This window comes from Eubalaena glacialis, chromosome 17 (genome assembly GCF_028564815.1).
Source record: "Eubalaena glacialis isolate mEubGla1 chromosome 17, mEubGla1.1.hap2.+ XY, whole genome shotgun sequence".
In the NCBI taxonomy this organism is placed as follows: domain Eukaryota; kingdom Metazoa; phylum Chordata; class Mammalia; order Artiodactyla; family Balaenidae; genus Eubalaena; species Eubalaena glacialis.
Genome location: NC_083732.1, coordinates 8105969 through 8124514, shown reverse-complemented (window position 1 = coordinate 8124514; position 18546 = coordinate 8105969). Strand labels below are relative to the sequence as shown.

At 37.6% G+C, this 18546-nt stretch overlaps 1 protein-coding gene across 2 annotated transcripts in view; it reads right to left on the bottom strand.

The window, feature by feature from the left end:
- RAB2A (RAB2A, member RAS oncogene family) overlaps nucleotides 1–18546 on the bottom strand; it is a 75783-nt gene that overhangs the window by 36311 nt on the left and 20926 nt on the right. The window contains exons 2-3 of one of the 2 annotated variants that reach the window (XM_061172285.1): nucleotides 11066–11137; nucleotides 5333–5400 (exon numbers count right to left, since the gene is read on the bottom strand). In XM_061172285.1, coding sequence (XP_061028268.1) covers nucleotides 5333–5400; nucleotides 11066–11137 — 140 coding nt within the window. The remainder of the gene's footprint in view (nucleotides 1–5332; nucleotides 5401–11065; nucleotides 11138–18546) is intronic. The other variant, XM_061172284.1, reaches the window with a different exon arrangement.

Below are 18546 nucleotides of genomic sequence, written 5' to 3'. Positions count from 1 at the left end.
CAATACCTTTAAAATTGACCTCCAACTGCCAGATAAAGATTCCTCCAAATTGGCTTCTCCATGTGCCTAAGTCTTTCTGTTGAAACAATTTTTGTAGTAACCAGTCTGGCAACTTAACTCCTCCTCCTCTTCTGTTATATCCATAATACACAACTTCACACACATCAAGCTACTGTTAAAAAAATCTCTACCCTGAATGTAAGTCCTAAGCTCTTGGGAATCTGATCTCTATTTGTTTCTCTAGAATTTTATATTACTATTCCATAAAAGTCTTGTTCATACAGCCATTTTTTTTCCTACTGGTATTCTGCCCATATTCTGAATATTCCTGCTTTTGTGCCTCTGTTTAACTCTTTGCCTGAAAATCTTTCTCCTCTATCTACTTATCCAATTTCTATTCCCTTTGAGGACCAGTTCAAGCCCCCTAATCTTCTCACAAAGCTAGGAAGCTTGCCTACCACAGCCTATACTTATCCTTTTCTCCTCACAAATCCAAAAGCAATTTCATGTGATCATTTGGTTCCAATACTATTGATTAGATAAAATGAACACACTGCTCAAATGCTTATCTTTTCTCCTCCTTAGTTCTCCTTGAGGGATAGCCTAACTCAGAACACTGACGTATATTTAGAGTGGACACTCAAATATGTTATCTTGATTGATCCCAAACAGCCAATAAAGTTAGAAAATTAAGATTTGTGAGAATCAATATTACAGTAATACCTCTTACTTGCATTGTTAGTCATTTATCTAACAACTCCAGCTACACAGAACACAGCCAAGAGCCAAAAAGAAAAAAGGATTTCTAAGTAGCCAAATAAGTTATCCAGTGCTCAAGCATGGAATCTCAGGTACTTTACTAAACAGACTCAACTTAAAAATCTAGACCTGTGATCAAGGAACTGCTATCATCGAGGAAAAAGATTTTGAAATCTACACACAAGAGCAAGACTTCTGGTTGGGACGACAGCAAGATTAGACTCAGTTAAGAATCACAGTAATTTTTAGGCTGCCTCAGTGACCACAGCAAGGATGGAGAAAAAGTCAACTGGGACTATTTAATTCTAGGTCTTTTAAGGGAGTTTCATACGGAAACTAAAGTAGATTCTGGGAAGAGAAATAAAGGTTATGAATAGCTGGGAAACAAGAGATGCTGAACGCTTTACCAAATGTAAGACTAGTTCCTTTGAAAAAAGACTCAGGGTGCAGTTGCTGACTTCAGATTCTTCTGACGCTGCCATATAAGAGACACTGGAGACCACCGGTGGGAGGCAGACATTAATGTAGAATGACATGTCTAAGACAGTTTCCTGTCCCTGTGGTTGTTCAAGAAAATGCTGATAAACAGCTGCCAAAGGAGGTGAAACAGCTGGACCTCCAAAGGCCTCTCAACTCCTGGGGCTGGGGGGATGGGAGCAAGAGGAGTGGCAGAGGCAGGGCTGCTTCCCAGGCTTGGCTCCAGGCTCCTTCTCTAGCCCCCCTGAATTCTGGTCATCCATCCTCACTGCTCCATTGAGACAACAGAAATTCTCATTTTTGGGGTAAGAAGTTGGATATGAACTGACACATTTTACAAAGGACCAAAAAATGCCTGTGATTTGCTGAAAAGGTACTTTTAGCATATAGGTTTCACATTGATTTTTTACATAGTTTTACTAACTTTTATTTGATGGGAAAAATATTTGTCAGTCTAATGTAAGAATATTTTCAGGGAAGCTGAACAGACACATGGACTTAAAACATCCATACTACAAATTCTGGGGCGAGAATAAAATTTGGATATGCTGGGAGGGCAACTGAAAAAATAACAAAAAGCAAAAGACAAGCAAGAACAGAAAAAGGTGGGTAAAGACTGGATGAGGGTCTGAGAGTGAGAATGGAACTGGGTACAAGGCATGTTTCTCCTTTGACTTACCTTGACAGATACCAGGAATAACAAACATTTGACTTCCCGTAAAAGAAAAAAGGTTACAACAGGGGCAGCGGAAAGTGCTTTAAAGGATACACTGATAACTATTATCACTGCTTCTGGCAAGGCCTTCAAGGAGTATCTGTTGGCAGCTGTACTTACTATTTTTGAAAGAAAGCAAAGATGCTGGATGTGGAAATTTTGCAAGGAAAGCCCCTTATATTTATTTTTATTGTGAATGGAAACAGATATACATAATCATATATACATCCATATAAATGGATGACAAACATCCTAAGATACTGAGACTCAGTCACTGGGAACAAAAATTCAGTTTCTTAAGGCTGATGAAACAAACCATAACATTTGGCAAATTTTTCCCTGAAGGACTCTGGGATGGTTTTGTAAATATCCTGGGCCAGGAACAACCATGACCCTTGCTACTAAAAACACAGCTTGCTATACAAATGTATAGACCCACTACAAAACATTAACGACATGGGAAACTGTGTTTCACCAGATATAAACTAAGTGTGGGAGCAACCTTAATGTGTGTCAGATAACATCTATTAAACAGTTTCGGAAGTTAGCTATGAAAGAAGAAAACCAATAATAAGAGGAAAACCTGTAGGGCAGAGACTCAAGAAACTTTCATAAGTTAACAGAGTTTTTTGAACAGTCCTTAAAATCTGCAACAGACCATGGTTCCTAGCACCCTCCATTTGGAAGCCCTGGAATTCTTTTTGGCGGGGTCACGATGTCTTCAAAGACACCAGTCTCTCCGTGTTAGACAAAGGAGAAAGAAGACCACCCCCTGCCCTTCAGAGGAAGTGTGAACAAGAGGGTTGTTTTTGTTCTATTTCCCTTTCATACTGTCCAGCATAAGTAATTATTATAGATTTCTTTTGAAAGATCACTGCAGGTAAAACAATTAACTCATAAGCTAAGGGGAAAAAAAGGCACTTATCAAAAGAAGGCATGACTAGTTAATCTAGAAAACAACTGGGGAATGAATGATTTGTTCAAGTTTTGAAAAGAGGGGAGGGATTATTTAAGAGAATACCTTAAGGACAGAAGAACAACTGAATAAACAAAATGAACTACAATGAGGTGGTTTGTGCCTAAAATATCACACAATTTTTATTACTATATTAATCTTTCCTTTTGAAACCATGTACTTTAGTAGATGGTATCTTTTCAGCACTTCCAATGATCCTAAAGTTGCTTAGACAGAATGAGATAGATACTTCATTCATTCATTCAGTAAAATTTACCAAACATTGCATCAACCAGTATAAACTAAGAATACAAACAAGGCACAAAGTTGAATAAGACACAGATGGTTCTTTCCCTCATGATGCTTATTCTGAGGAGGGTAAATATGGGAACAAAAAAACTCTGATAACAACGGGGTAAGAGCTATAACAGAAATATGCATAAAATCTTATGGGGACAACCAGCTATCCCATGGGTGTCAGAAAGGCTCCACAAGTATTGATATCTGAGCTAGTCTTAAACAGAAAAGGGGGAAAAAGTACTTCAAGCAAAGCAGGTATTTATGCAAAGTACAAGGTATGAAAAACATATTCATTAAAGAATAGCAAGTAGTTTGGTTCACACTACACTGCAGGATGTGTGTTGCACAAGTTTATTAGCTAAGGAAGCAAGTTGGTTTATGTTAAAACAATCACTTCTGAAAAAGAAGTGAAACTTTTAATACGGAAGTAGAAAATACTTCCTTTTGGTTAGAGATCATTAAATTTAAATCTTTAGGAAAGAAGGAACTGTGCATATTTTACTTTTGTCTTGCATGGAAATGCAGTTTTGAAGTCATGTCGCCTCAAAGAATATAAATCCAGAAAGTTATGAGATGCTACTGGCTGGGAGGGGAAAACACTAAGAAATGGTAAGAGCATAAATCTTTACTGCAAAAAGAGGAAATAAGAAAGCATAAAAACACAGAGTCCAATGTATAACTCTGGGACAGAGCAAGATAGAGATTTGGGGTTTTCCATTTCCAGGATGATTGTGTGATGCGTGGGAAGGACCAGCTGTCAGAAACTTGCTTGGTCTTCTTGCGAGTCCAGTCTGTGAGACTGAATATTCTTCAAGGTGCCTTCCTTCAATAATGGCTATTAAAGGTGACAGGTGAGACACTAAGACTGCATGATTAGGGAAAAAAAAAAAAAAAAAAGACCGGGGTATATGATGATAAAATTCCCCATATTTTATATTTCATTTACTAGTTTAGAGAGATGCTCTTTGTAGGAGACCTTTTGGTTTTTCTCAACTGGGGTTCTGTGAAGAATTAAGTCCTAACTGCCCTAAGGTAGTGGTACTCAAAATGTGATCCCCGACCCTGGGGTGTCCCTGAGTCCTTAAGGGTCCATGAGACCCTCCACTTCCCAACTACCTATTTGTGTGAGGTTATATTTTCTTCATATACTTCAACAAAACCACACATAAGACTCAATACAGGGGCAGATATGAGAATCCAGCTGTCTTCTACGAAGCAGACAGTAAAGAGATTTTTCAAAAGGTAACAGAATGGCACTCTTCACACTGGAAAAAATATAGTTTTTTTGTTTTGGAAAAACAGTTAATTTCCATAAAAATTGCATTGTTTATCCTAACATACAATGAGTTTATTATGGTTATTCTACAATGAATTAATCATTAACTATTTAATAAGTTTCTCAGTTTTAATTTCTAATATGGTAAATACTGATAGCTATAAGCCACATAAGCAAAGGCTCTTTGAGGTCTTCGCTAATTTTTTAAAGTATAAAGGGATTCTGAGACCAAAAAGTTTGGGAACCTCTACCTTAAAGCATCCATTGTATATAATAAAGTAACTTCTCTTTTATGCATAATATAGGAAAACAAAGAAAACAGTCACTCAAATCATTTTCTGTGGTTCAGATGAGAAACTGCCATTAAAACACTACATAACAAGATATGCAATAGGCACTCAATGAATATAAATGACAGAATCAGGAACTGGAGCAAGGTACCTTCAAGTGGTTGGAACTAAATCATACTTTTAAAATAAATGAATAAACTGTCAGATCAAGTGACTATCGTATTGACATTCACGTATTTTACTTCTTATGTGTATGTTAGACATACTGCTTGTTTTTCTTAAAAACATAGTTTCTAGAGCATTTCTGTTTAGATCCCATAGACTGAGCATTCGCTCAAATATGTTCACCAAAACCTGACACCTCGGGTACCACTGTTTGAAAACACTGCATAATAAAAATGAATCTTTTCTGGTACCACATTTTCCATCATGGCTGCAGGGGTGTTGGTGCCTAACAAACCATAACAGGCATAAAATAACATTAAAACAGAACAAAGGTATAATGTAATTTTATAAAACAACTTTATTGAGGTCATCCAGTGTATTTTTGCTGTACTTACTGTATCCCAAATCTGAAGTTTTATCTGTTTCCCATCAATGGTTATCATTCGAGCACCGAACTCTACACCTGAATAGAACAGAAAATGTTTTGTTATACAAACTAGTGGGAATATATTTCACATTTAAGGAGTTTTTTAAAAAGGCTGTCTATTTCTAGCACATGTTATGCCAAGTGATATACAGATTAACAAATACAGCTCCTATCCTCAGAAAATGTATAAGCTAAGGCAGAGGCTAAGGATATAATTAAAACACTAAGATATCTGAGTCTAGTGTAGTCAAGAAACCAACTGTGGTCTTCATGTTTTGCAGGCTCTGTAATATTTAAAAAATCTAGAAATGAGATGCAAGAACCACGATTATTAATCACAAATATTAAAATTTCTTAAAAACTATTAGTGTGGTATAAAATTCACTGAAACGGAAAGATGAATTTCAACATCGTCGTCTTGGTTCCCAGCATGGGTTATCAACTAGGAAAGAAATCTCCAAATCCACCCACTAGAGATGACCATTGTTTAAACATATCTTCAGACATTGCTCCATGAATAAAATACACACAGAAGTATACAATTTTATATAAATGGGAACACATAAATGCTGTTCTGCAATTTGCTTTTCAGTCACTGTGTCATCAACATTCTTCCGTACCACAAAGTATCTTTACAAATCAAAAAATATATAAAATGATACTATTGTTTTTGATGGCTGCATAATATTCCTGTGTGTGTGTGTTATCTCTATATATACACGCATTTTATTAAGTTGGTTACTCTATTGCTACAAATTTTGGTTGTTCTCAAATTTTCACTAAGTAGTTGATGCTGAAATGAATTTTTCAACTTATGATTATGATTTCTGGCAAATTACAGGAAATAGGATTGCAGGTCAAAGGGAATACAAACTTTACACTTATCAGTTTACTACTCTGGCTTTTTTCCCTGCGTATATCAGCTCTTTTGAAAGTACTCATTTAATCATCAAAATAGGAGGAGAAAAAGAGCGGGTAATTTCAGAACAGCAAACAACTGTGAAGGCGACTCTGCAAGAAGTCTATCACTCACATTATACCACATCATTACTGCTTGGCGTGTGTTCTATCAGTATTTACATCAGAGTCAGGGTGAAGGGAAGACACACATGGTCCCCAGAAACCAGATGCCATCCTGGCAGAAAAACAGCTTTTAGTTAGTTGCCCAAGAAAGGGCATACTGCCCAGTGCCAGAATTCCATTTCAGCATCTCCTATAATTCCCCCAACTGTGATTAGGAGAGTGAGTACAAAGGTAACTTAGCCTTCCAGGATATGTAACTTGATGGAGTTTCTACTCTATATTTTACTACTTATTCCATCCTAGGGGCATAGTCAATACAAAGAAACTAACGGTATGTTTCTTAGACTCAGAAATACGGGAAAGCCAAAGAAAAGGGACCTAGGAGTCATGATGTACTAGAATGAAAAATGCAAAACTATAAAACTATGTCATATAAAACCATAACAGTGTTTACATATTTACCTATCTACATGCATTTATTCATACATACTGTGTGCCACAGGGTGGGGGGCACCCAAAACAACCATCCACCAGCTTACCATTAGTGACACGAAAACGAGTAGCTGAGGAAAGAAACTAGTGACTAAGTATGGGACAAATGTTCTTTGAAATATCCAGTATTTAAAAGGAATGTTCTAAAGTAGAAAATTCTACACATCAGCAAGATAGTTGACAAAATGGAGGCCTTTTCATGAATCTATTGTTTATAGCCACAGAGAGAAATCCTATTTTTCCTTCCACTGTCATGGATGGGTTTTTAACCACAATCCAAAAACATCTGCATGGCTCAACGGGATTCAAGATTTCTTAAATCCAATGCATAATGTCAAATTTGGTGAAAAACAACTGCAAATTAGAAACAGACCCTTGACTGATACCAAGGGTGGGCAAGTAAGGGCAAGCAGATGCTCCTTCTCTGGAAATGACATCCTGGGCAGAGGGATAAAGATACTAAAATTGACTGGCAACCATTCCATCATCTGCTGTTATGGTCTCTGCTTCCTGGCCTCTTAAGATGCTTCATTCCTGCCCGTTCCCAAGTCCACGTCCCCACCCTCCTGTGGGTTCTATATAAAACTCCATATATTCCCTTTCCTTAACTTAAGCCGTAATTGAGTTTTGGTATATTTATCACTTTATTCAAAGTAAATACACAAGAGATTACTGAAGCTTAAAAAGTCCTTAAACAAAGATTTTGCCCCTGAAAACATACCCAATTTTAAAGACATGTTACATGAAAATCAGGATTGGTTCTAAAGCAGGTAAATATAATAAGATTGCTATTTTAAATTCACTTATTAATAGGGTCAGGATAGAGAATAAAAAAACAAGAGGCCAAGAAACTAGTTAAAAGGCTACTATATTATCCAGGAATGAGATAAAGAATGATGATAAGAAGATAAAGAATGCTATATATCTCCAAAGAAAAATGACAACCACTGTTGATTACTGAAAAACTATGATTTCTGTTTTCCTATCAAGTGAAACAGAAACAAAGAATTCAATTTCAGCCTCAAAAACATTACCTCTTTCCCATTTACCTTCTCATAACTGGGTTCAATGCAGGTTTTACCTTTGTATTCTATGTGGCAAAAGAAAATGCTGAAACCTGAAGCGTCCTGAACTCTCAGAAACAAACAAGAACCCCAAACCTCACACTTCTCTTCTGGACTGTAAAAAATTTTATTAAACTTTTCCCATAAGTATATATATGCTTGAGAATCTCATTTAGAAAGTTTTCCTTATCTTTTTCTTTTTTTAATGGGATAAACCATCATCCCCTATGCCCTTGAGGCTCTCTTCCCAGATACATTTTCAATTAACAGCCTATTTGGCTGCCAGAGAAATTATCTGTGGAACCAAAGGCCAGGCCCCATTTACCTGACACAGTCAGGGAGTGATGCTTATTTTTTCCACATATGTTAGTCACTTTCAACCTTCCAGGACAAAATACTCTGAAGGTAAATACACACTTTCTAAGTTACCTCTAGATCATTACCATCCTTGTAGAGTAAGTACTTGCATCCTTGCACAGTATCCATTTACTGAGCATTCACTAATCGATACCTACTAATTGTGTGACCCTGAGCAAGCTAAGTTATTAAATCTCTTCTGTGTTTTAGTTTCTCTTATTTGTAAATGGTATTAATGATATCCATCTCATAAATTTTTTTCCAAGATTAGAAGAGTTATTACATACGTGGAATCTAAAAAATGATACCAATGAACTTATTTAAATAGAAACAGACTCACGGACATAGAAAACAAACTTCTGGTTACCAAAGGGGATAGCGGCGAGTGGGCGGGGGGAGGCACATAAATTAGGAGTTTGGGATTAACGTAAACACACTACTGTATATAAAATAGGTAAACAACGAGGACCGACTATATACCACATGGAACCATACTCAGTATCTTGTAATAACCTATAATGGAAAAGAATCTGAAAAGGAACATATATATGTATGTATGTATAACTGAATAACTTTGCTGTACACTTGAAACTAACATAACACCGTAAATTAACTATACTTCAATAAAAAAAAAAGTTACTACATACAAAGTAAGTGCCTGGCACACAGTAAGTATTTGGTATGGGTCCATTGTTATTATTATTTTATATTATACCTTCCTCTATTCATCAAGCAAAGGCAAGTACGCAGCAGAATCAAGATACTGCCTTATGCCTATTTTAGCAATCATTCCAACATTCCTTTAAAAAACATGTGCTAATTACCTTCTAAATTGTTTTTAGGTCAGAAAAATAAATTCTTGTGATGGGTGTCACAAGGTATAGAAGTCAGGGTCCAACCAGAAAAACAGAAACCATACGTAGGTATTTAAAACAGAGGGGATTTAAAGTAGGGAACTGGTTACATTAAAGGCAGGGCTGAGAAGCCCAAGGAGCAGAGGGTAAAGCAACCCAGAGATTAGGAACAGCTGGAAGCTGCTGCTGTCCCTAGGCCAGGGCGCAAAGAGAGACACCAGGGTTCCCAGAGCCCAGGAGCCAGACCACCAGTGAGCCTGTCAGGCAGGGGCTGTGGCTGAAGCCACGGAGGGCACACAGTTAATCCCAGCAGAGAGGGGAGAAGGCCCTTAGCTTCTCTTTGCTTTTAACCTCCTAACTCCCAGTGCCCCGCATCAGCGAACCCAGAGGGAAGCCAGCTGGTACAGTTACATGGGTTACAGTTTTCTAAAAACTCCCTCTGGTGTACTCCCCCTTACAAAGGCTCCCACAGGTAGAGCCTAAGCCGATTTCTAACAGCAGTGAGGCTCAGGCCCATGCGCCCAACCAGGTGTGCCCTAACAACTAGAAATTTACACGAAAGCTTCAAAGAAAAGGAAGACACTTTTGTCTAGTACCCTATATGAAAAACAACTGGCTAGTTGTCTCGGGACCGAATCATGCCTAAGAGATGGCCTCAAGGTTCAGACCTACGGAGCAAAGAGCAGATCCTACAGAAAGATGAGCTCACCAAAGGTAAGCTGCATCATGAGGATCGGCATGAAAGAGCAGTACCTGTTTTACCCACCATTATTGGATATAATTAAAACTATCAAAATGAAAATGGAATCTGCATGTTCTTATTGATAGTAGCCAGTAAGGAGAGATTTTAATGTATCTACAAAGTACATGTGGCTGGTTGAATACTATTAACTGATCTAATAATTTGATTCATAAACTCTGTCTTCGATTTGGTATTTTAAAAATACACAGGACATGAGAATCAACTTGTTATGAATAGTGAGTTAATCATATCTATAGAACATAAGCAGTCACTGGCTGAAAAGATACATTAAGCTATCAATTGTAAAGTTTAACTAGATTTCCAGTTACCTTGTTTCTTCATGGTTGACTAATCTCTGTTACTGGGCTACAGCCATAGAAGAATAATCTAGATTCTTTAGCTTTCAGGGTATAAATTTAATTTTTTTAAAACAGATAAGAACCCTGAAACAGTATGCTTAAAGTTTTTAGTTTTTCACTTAATTTTATACTTTTGCATATTAATGAATAATATCACTAATAATAAAAACTAGTGTCGCTAATAGTAATAACAGCTAATATTTGTTGACCATTCCTTACCAGTAACTGTCTCATTTATTCTTCACAATTGAGGAAACTAAAAAATGCTTGATGGTAGTTTTTCTCAATTAATAATTATAGGTAAGCCTAAAGCACTTACCATGTTGCCAGGCACTGTTTCAATGCATCATATTTATTAACTCATTTTCTGTTCAGAATAATTTTGTGAGATGGTTACCACTACTTTTCTCATTTTACAGATAAAGAAACTGAGGCATGGAGTGGGAAAGTGGCTTGCCCAGCTAGTCAGCAGCAGAGCCCTGATATGAACTCTGACAAACTGGTCCAGAGTCTCTGCTCTTAACCCCTCCCTATGATATACTGTCTCTCAATCAACTGTTTTATCATTAAATACAATCAAAATCAAGTATTAATGTCTTGCTGCATTCCAACCACTTTTACAGAGTTGGGGAATATTATTTTTACTATACATACTTATATTTTTTAAAAGTGATGGAGACTAAACTCTGTACAGCAACAAATCTAGTTTCATTGATTTCTGACTCATCACTGATGGAATGAGCCCTCTAGCACATTCCATTTCCGCTACCCAAAACTTCTAAATGCTTCTCATCTCTTTATAAAACTTACCAATAGTAAGGTCATGTACTGGCTGAAACCTCTTGTCTGTAAACTGTAGCAATAAGCATGATTTACCAACACCTGAAAGTTAAAAGAAAAAAAATTTAAGGGACAAAATTCACAGAAATTAAGAAATACTTCATAAGAGTACTTGGAAAAGAGGCAGCTAGGGTTTCTGGTGCTCTGAGAACAATCTGCCATGATTTTTCAGTGCTCTCATTTCTTGGGGAATTAGAGGACTGATGATTTGGGGAAAGGTGTTGACCAATCCAAAACACCCTTTTCATCCTTTTGCATTCATTCAGCATTTCAATCTGAAAGATGAGAGTGGCAGCAACTCCCGGAGACGACCAACCAGGTCCTCCCAGCAGCCTCTATACCACAGGACTCATGCAGTGAAGTGTTCATGCACTTCTGTTTTTTCTGTAGTAGTGAAAATATTTTAAAAACATAGTACTTTCCTCTTTTTATAGTTTATTTTATCTTAGTCTCCTACAAACAAACAAACAAGTAAGTGTTCAGCATCTACTTTTCTGGGAAAAGCTGCTCACTCTATCTTCTGGCTGATCCATTTCAGGGTCGACTCTAATCTGAATTGCATTCCTTCACTCTATTACTGAGGTCTTGAATAACTTCCAAATTCCCAAATTAAAGGCAAATTTTCTATATACATCCTACTTGCCCTCTGAGGAGAACTGAATATTGCATACCACACCACTTCCTACTCATTTTCAGGCCCGTAACCTCACACTAGACCAAATCTGCTTACTTGGTAGCATCCTGCACTTACAAAACACAAAGGCAGTCATCATTTATTCATTCATTCACTTACTCAAAAAGTCTTTATCGAATGCTAACTGTGCACATGGAAAACTGATATGCTTCCTTCCTCACAATCTAGCTCAGGGAGAGAAATTTAACAGAATGAGTGCGCAAATAATCTATATGAACCGTAATTTGAAATAATTATAATGACTGCCATTTGAAAGAAGAAAATAAAGTTCTATGAGGAAGAGTAACAAAAGAGACTGAAGGGCTGCAGAAGGTCTTTCTTAAGTGACGCAAACTAAACTGTTCAATGTCTTCTAGATTATCCGCTCAATGAGAGAAGGACAACGAATACCTTGTCACTTGCTGCCTGTCTTAAGGCAGAGATAAGTCACTTAATAATTTTGCTGAATGACTGGCCCTAGTGTCAAATGCTATAATGATTGTCAAAATGCCCAGTAACAAATCAAATACATGGTCTACTGGGGTGTGTGTGTGTGTGTGTGTGTGTGTGTGTGTGTGGTTGTGTTTTAGGAACTATTTTATTTGTTCAAAGTTTTTTGAATGTTTTAAGATTCTAGTTAACTGAAAATAAATTGGAATTTCAAAACATTTGACCTTGGTTTTCTTCTCTTTCTTTTATCCACAATTTCTCTTTTACGTTACGAAAGGCACAAACTCATTAGATTTCTAACACCCTTGAATAACCTTTCAGATCTAGGAGAGAAAGAAAAGAAATTTTTTTTTTTAGTTCTTTGTGTGTTTTTTAAAATTTTATATTAGAGTAGAGCCAATTAACAATGTTGTGATAGTTTCAGGTACACAGCAAAGGGACTGGGCCATACGTATACATGTATCCACTCTCCCCCAGACTCCCCTCCCATCCAGGCTGCCACATAGCATTGAGCAGAGTTCCCTGTGCTGTACAGCAGGTCCTTGTTGGTTATCCATTTTAAATATAGCAGTGCGTACATGCCAATCCCACACTCCCTAACTATCCCTTCCCCCCATCTTTCCCCCTTGGTAACCATAAGTTCATTCTCTAAGTCTGAGTCTGTTTCTGTTCTGTAAATAAGTTCATTTGTAACAGAAAATTATTATTTTTTAAGTGTTAAAGTACAAAATAGGTGAACAACTGAGATGTGAATCTTCAGTTCTGTTTTTTAAAAAGAGGCTTTATTTTTAAAAGCACTTTTAGGTTCATAGCAAAATTGAGCAGGAAGTACAGCAAGTTCTCATATACTCCCTGCCCCAGGGAAGCACAGCCTCCTTCCCTATCAACATCCTGCACCACAGCGGTAACACTGGTTACAACGTACACTGACACGTCATCACTTAAAGCCCTCAGTTTACATCTGGGTTCATTTTCGGTGCCGTCCATTCCATGGATTTTGACAAATGTATAATGTACCCACCATTACGGTATCATACAGAACAGTTTCACTGCCCTAAAAATCCCCTATGCTCTGCCTATCAGTCCCTCCCTCACTCCTAGCCCACTAATCTTTTTACTGTCTCCATAGTCCTGCCTTTTTCTGATTGTCATATAGCTGGAATCATACAGTATTTTAGCTTTTTCAGATTGGCTTCTTTCACTTAGCAATATGCATTTAAGATTCCTCTCTTTTCTTCAGTTCTATTTTTAACATTCGAAATTTCCCCATATGGTATAGAAAAAAATTATAATTAGAAATCACAAACTTTATTACTGAGGGACCTCAAGAATCATCTCCCAGTCTGGTAATCATTTAAGTGATACAAGAGCCTGAAACCCTTTTCTTACCTCACAACAGAGTATGGATTGCTCTAGCAATAACAATACCACTTATTCTGACCAAAACTGACTTCACTTTCAAGACACCGTATTCTTTCTTCAGGTAATCAAAGTATCCTTCAATGCAGAGAACATATCCAAGTGCCACTGTGGTGTTTCCCAAGTCTCCTTAATCACCTATCTGTAGATCATTTGTCAGGATCGGTTAAATTTACAGGTAGCTCATCTTATTCAATATATGTTGACTTCTACTATTTTAATTTTGGATAAAATACTTGGGGTTTCTGGCTCACAATCACCAACACTCTTCCAGATTGCCAACTTGAATTAGCTAGTCTTTTTCTCAGTCCTCAATTTATTTGATCCAGAAACAGGATCTGTTTATGCCCATAGAATATTTCCATATAGTTTATCTGCCTACAACCTCCTTGAAAATGATCGTTTCTGGCTTTATCAGGCTATAACCATCTCCTTGGTCCCTTAATTCTGTGACAACTGCTCTTCTTCTTCCATGCAAGCCTTAAATACTGGAGGTTTCACCACCATCTCATATTTGGTTATCTTTTCTCTTCAGCTCAGAGAACTAATCCAGTTCTATAGCCCCAGCCTACACCTGTAAATTAGTCAGTGATTACCAAATCCATCTCTCCAGCCACCATCTTAATTAATTTCACTTTTATTATATCCAACTGCCTACTGAACATGTCCACTTTAATTCCTTCAGGGCTGAAACTCAAACTTCTAAAACCTAATCCATTCCTTTTCATTTTCCTGCCTACCATCCTCCCAACAATTCAGAACAAACTCAGCATCTCCTTCAGTATTTCCTTACCTCTGGAGTTGGTTCCCAGTGCATCACATCAACAAGAAAATCACAGCCATCCTTAATTCCTCTTCCTCCTTTATCATCTACAGCTAATGGCTCAGCAATGTCATCAATTCTCTCAGAAACATCGTGAATTCCATGCTCTCCCCTCCTCTTAATCCTCAGTGCCCTAGTTCTGGTCCTAGACATGATCTTTCTGCCTTTAGCCTTTGCCCTTTCTCCAACCTACTTGTATAAACCTCTGTGAAATTCTTGCTAAAATGCACATGATTAACCCCCTCTCATGGAATACTGCTTAAAACATAAAATTCAAGCCCTTCAAAACAGTAAACAAGGTTCTTTGCATTTAGGCTGAAAAACTGTTATTCCAATAGATCATATTATCATACCACAGTCTAGAGACCCTAGATTTAAGCATAACACACCCTCTCCTGTCCTCTGAAATGACACCATGTTCTTCCCCGGTATCTCTTACCAAGGAACACTTCACTCCTTGGTAACTCTAAACTCACGCTTAGAGATTCCAGCTTAGGGATTCCCATGCCTTCTTCACTAAAGCGTTCCTGTTCCAAAGATTCTACCAATCCTCAGGCAGAACTAATGGTACATTGGATTTCCATAATATTTCATTTATGCCTCAAAACCCTGGTCAGAATCCCAGCTCTGTCACTTACTAGCTGTAACATGGGGCAAGTACTTGACCTTTCTGAGCTTCAAAATCCTATCTATAAAATGGGGGAAACTCCTACACTTTGGTGAACTGTTGTAAGAATCAAATGAAATAAATAAATGTAAAAGGGCCCCTCTACAGTGCCAGTTACCTGTGTCCAGTTCCTAAACATTCTTTGAGCTGTTTATTTAGGACATGTGCCTTTTTCTATCTGCATGATATACTTCAGTAAAAATAACATTATGGTCTTTCTGATGCATTGCCTAGGGCCCTCTCCAGTTATTCAAAGACTAATCTGGGTGTTGCTGTGAAGGCATTTGGTAGACATAATTAAAGTCCATAATCAGTTGTGTCTGGTATAAGATAGAGGTCCAGTTGCATTCTTTTGCATGTGGCTGTCCAGTCTTCCCAACATCATTTAATGAAGAGACTGTCCTTTCCCCCACTGTGTATTTTTGGCTCCTTTGTCATAAATTAATCGACCATATATGTGTGGGTTTATTTCTGGTTTCTCTATTCTGTTCCATTGAACTATGTGTGTTTCTATACTAATACCATACTGTTTTGATTACAATAGCTTTCTAATATAGTTTGAAATCAGGTAGAGTGTGGTGCCTCCAGCTCTGTCCTTCTTTCTCAAGACTGCTTTAGGTACTTGACCACTCTTTAATGAATACAAATTACTGCACCTAATAATGCCACTGTTAGAGTTCCTACCATGAAGTCACCTTACCTTCTTCCTTTACTCAGGGTCCAACACACTGTCCTCAGCAGGACTCAGTGTTGTGGTGAGAACTGACTATCTGACTACCACATCAATGCCACACGATTACAAGTAACACTCATTAAAAACGCAGATTTGTAAAATCCCACCCCACAGATTCTGATTCAGTTAAGTCTTTGGTTAGGCCCAAGAATCTAATAAACCTCCCAGTGATTTTTTTTTAGGCAACGGGTCCTTCTCCACGAGAACACTGGCATAAGTGCTAGGTATTCTACTGAAGTTTATTTTCCTAGTCCTAAACCGATTTCCACCAACTTCAAGATAATTTAAAAAAACTGATGATGGCTCCACTTTTAAAATCGTTAAGACAAATAGCTTTAATTTAAAAGATGTGGAAAAAGCAAAAATATAAAAGACCAATTCCTAACTACCGAAGTTTTGTCCAACTGTCATCCTGAAATCATGGCTGCATACTGTCATCTACTACACTGGGTTCTCAAAAAACAAAATGTAACAAACCACGAATGAATAACCTATCCTCATAACTGAAAGTAATCCACTGAAGAGTTATATGTTTTAAAATCATACCAAAGAACGGACAGACCTCAAATACAGATCATACAGAGATATGGCGAATTGGTTTAAATGTTAGTAGCTTATTTTGCAAACACAGAAAACTGTATCCTTTGTGCTAACATTCCAAATCGAAAAACCCGTGAAACATGAAAAAATAGTAAAGTCTGCTGCTCTTTTTAAACAGAAAATTAATAAACTCAGCATAGACATTAGAAAGAATACAAGCTTTACAGTTGTAACACCAGTATTCAAGTCCACCTGTATTATTTCATAACTTGTGACCTCAGACAAATTAGTTATAGAAACTAAGCTCCATTTCCACATCTGTAAAATAGAAAAAAGAAAACATGGCATTCCTACTTCAAAGGAATATCGTAAGGCTCAAATGCAAAAATTTTGAATTTTGCAAATTCAGAAGTTTCAATAAAAATGTTAGAGGATTCTTCAGGATGAATACAGCTGAGGAGCAAAATCTCCAACCAAACTCATCTGACCTTGAGTTCAAATTTTTAGATATATATTTTCTAAAATTAACTGAAGAAAATAGTCACAATCTATGATTTTCTTTTAAATAAAATGACTTCAGAGTTGTTTTCATGCTGCTGGTTTTCCAAACATCACCCCCCTCACATGTACGATAGCAATCCTCTCAATTACTGCAACTAGATACTGATCTGGTGGCTTACTGTAGTGAGTTAGAATGGCTCCCAAAGAGATATGTCCAAGTCCCAACCTCCGGAACCTGTGAATGTGACTTTATTTGAAAAAAGGATCTTTGCAGATATAATTAAGGATTTTGAGATGAGATCAGCCTGGATTCAGGTTGGGCCTAATTCCAATGACAGATGGATATGCAGGAGAGAAGGCCATATGAAGACAAGAGGCAGAGACTGGAGTTATGCTACCACAGCCAAGGAACATCTAGAGCCACCAGAAGCTGGAAGCAGCAGGAAGGATTTTCCCTGGAGCCTTCAGAGGGAGCATGGCCCTGCCTATCCCTGGATTTCAGACTTCTGGCCTCCAGAACTGTGAGAGAAACAGACTTTTATTGTTTTAAGTCCTGAAACAACTTTCTGATAATTTGTTAAGCTGCGCTAGAAAACCAATGCACTTATCAAGAGTAATCTTGCCTTCCTTCTTCTCCTTAGATTTTTACATTGCTCGTCTCCCAGTCTTGTTGACTCCGTCTCTAATAATTCCTACTGTAATCAATAGAGACTCAAACACCAGAAATATTAAGAGTGAGTAATAAGGGAAAAAGGAAGCAAGGAATACAGAGCATTTATTTGAAAAATCTCTCAGTGAAGGCTAGGAGGGTAGGAAAGAGATAGTCACTCAAAAAACATTTATTAAGTACTCACTATATTCCAGGCACTGAGCTTAGTAATAAAGAAATTAAAGAAAGTTCTCAAGAGGACGTAGCTTTAAGAACGTAAGACATCTTTTCCTCAAAACTGGAAGGTATAGAAACAAATACGCAGACAAGGCTGAAAGACTTGCTAAAGAATCAATAAAATGAAAAGGAAATAGGAAGATGTGGAGAACTAGCCCTCCTTCCCTTGATGCAAATCATCTACCGTTGGGGCTTCCCTGGTGGCGCAGTGGTTGAGAATCTGCCTGCTAATGCAGGGGACACAGGTTCGAGCCCTGGTCTGGGAAGATCCCACATGCCGCGGAGCAACTGGGCCCGTGAGCCACAACTGCTGAGCCTGCGCGTCTGGAGCCTGTGCTCCGCAACAAGAGAGGCCACGATAGTGAGAGGCCCGTGCACCGCGATGAAGAGTGGCCCCCGCATGCCACAACTAGAGAAAGCCCTCACACAGAAATGAAGACCCAACACAGCCAAAAATAAAATAAATAAATAAATTAAAAAAAAATCAAATCAGCTACCGCTTTTATCTTCGTTTTACAATATTAAAGTACCCCAAGTACTAAAACACTTTTTCTGAGATGAGACCAAAACCATGAAAATGAGTAAAGCAGACAACCTCAGCTGCAAGTCTCTGATTCCTTAGGCTAGTACTCCTTATACATCAGGCCTCTGCACATATTTATTTAGCATACCTTAAGAGCTCTTTCTCCAATACTCAGTGACTTTTTGTCCACTTAGCTAACAGCTACTTATTTCTAAAACTCAACTCAAATGCTGTAG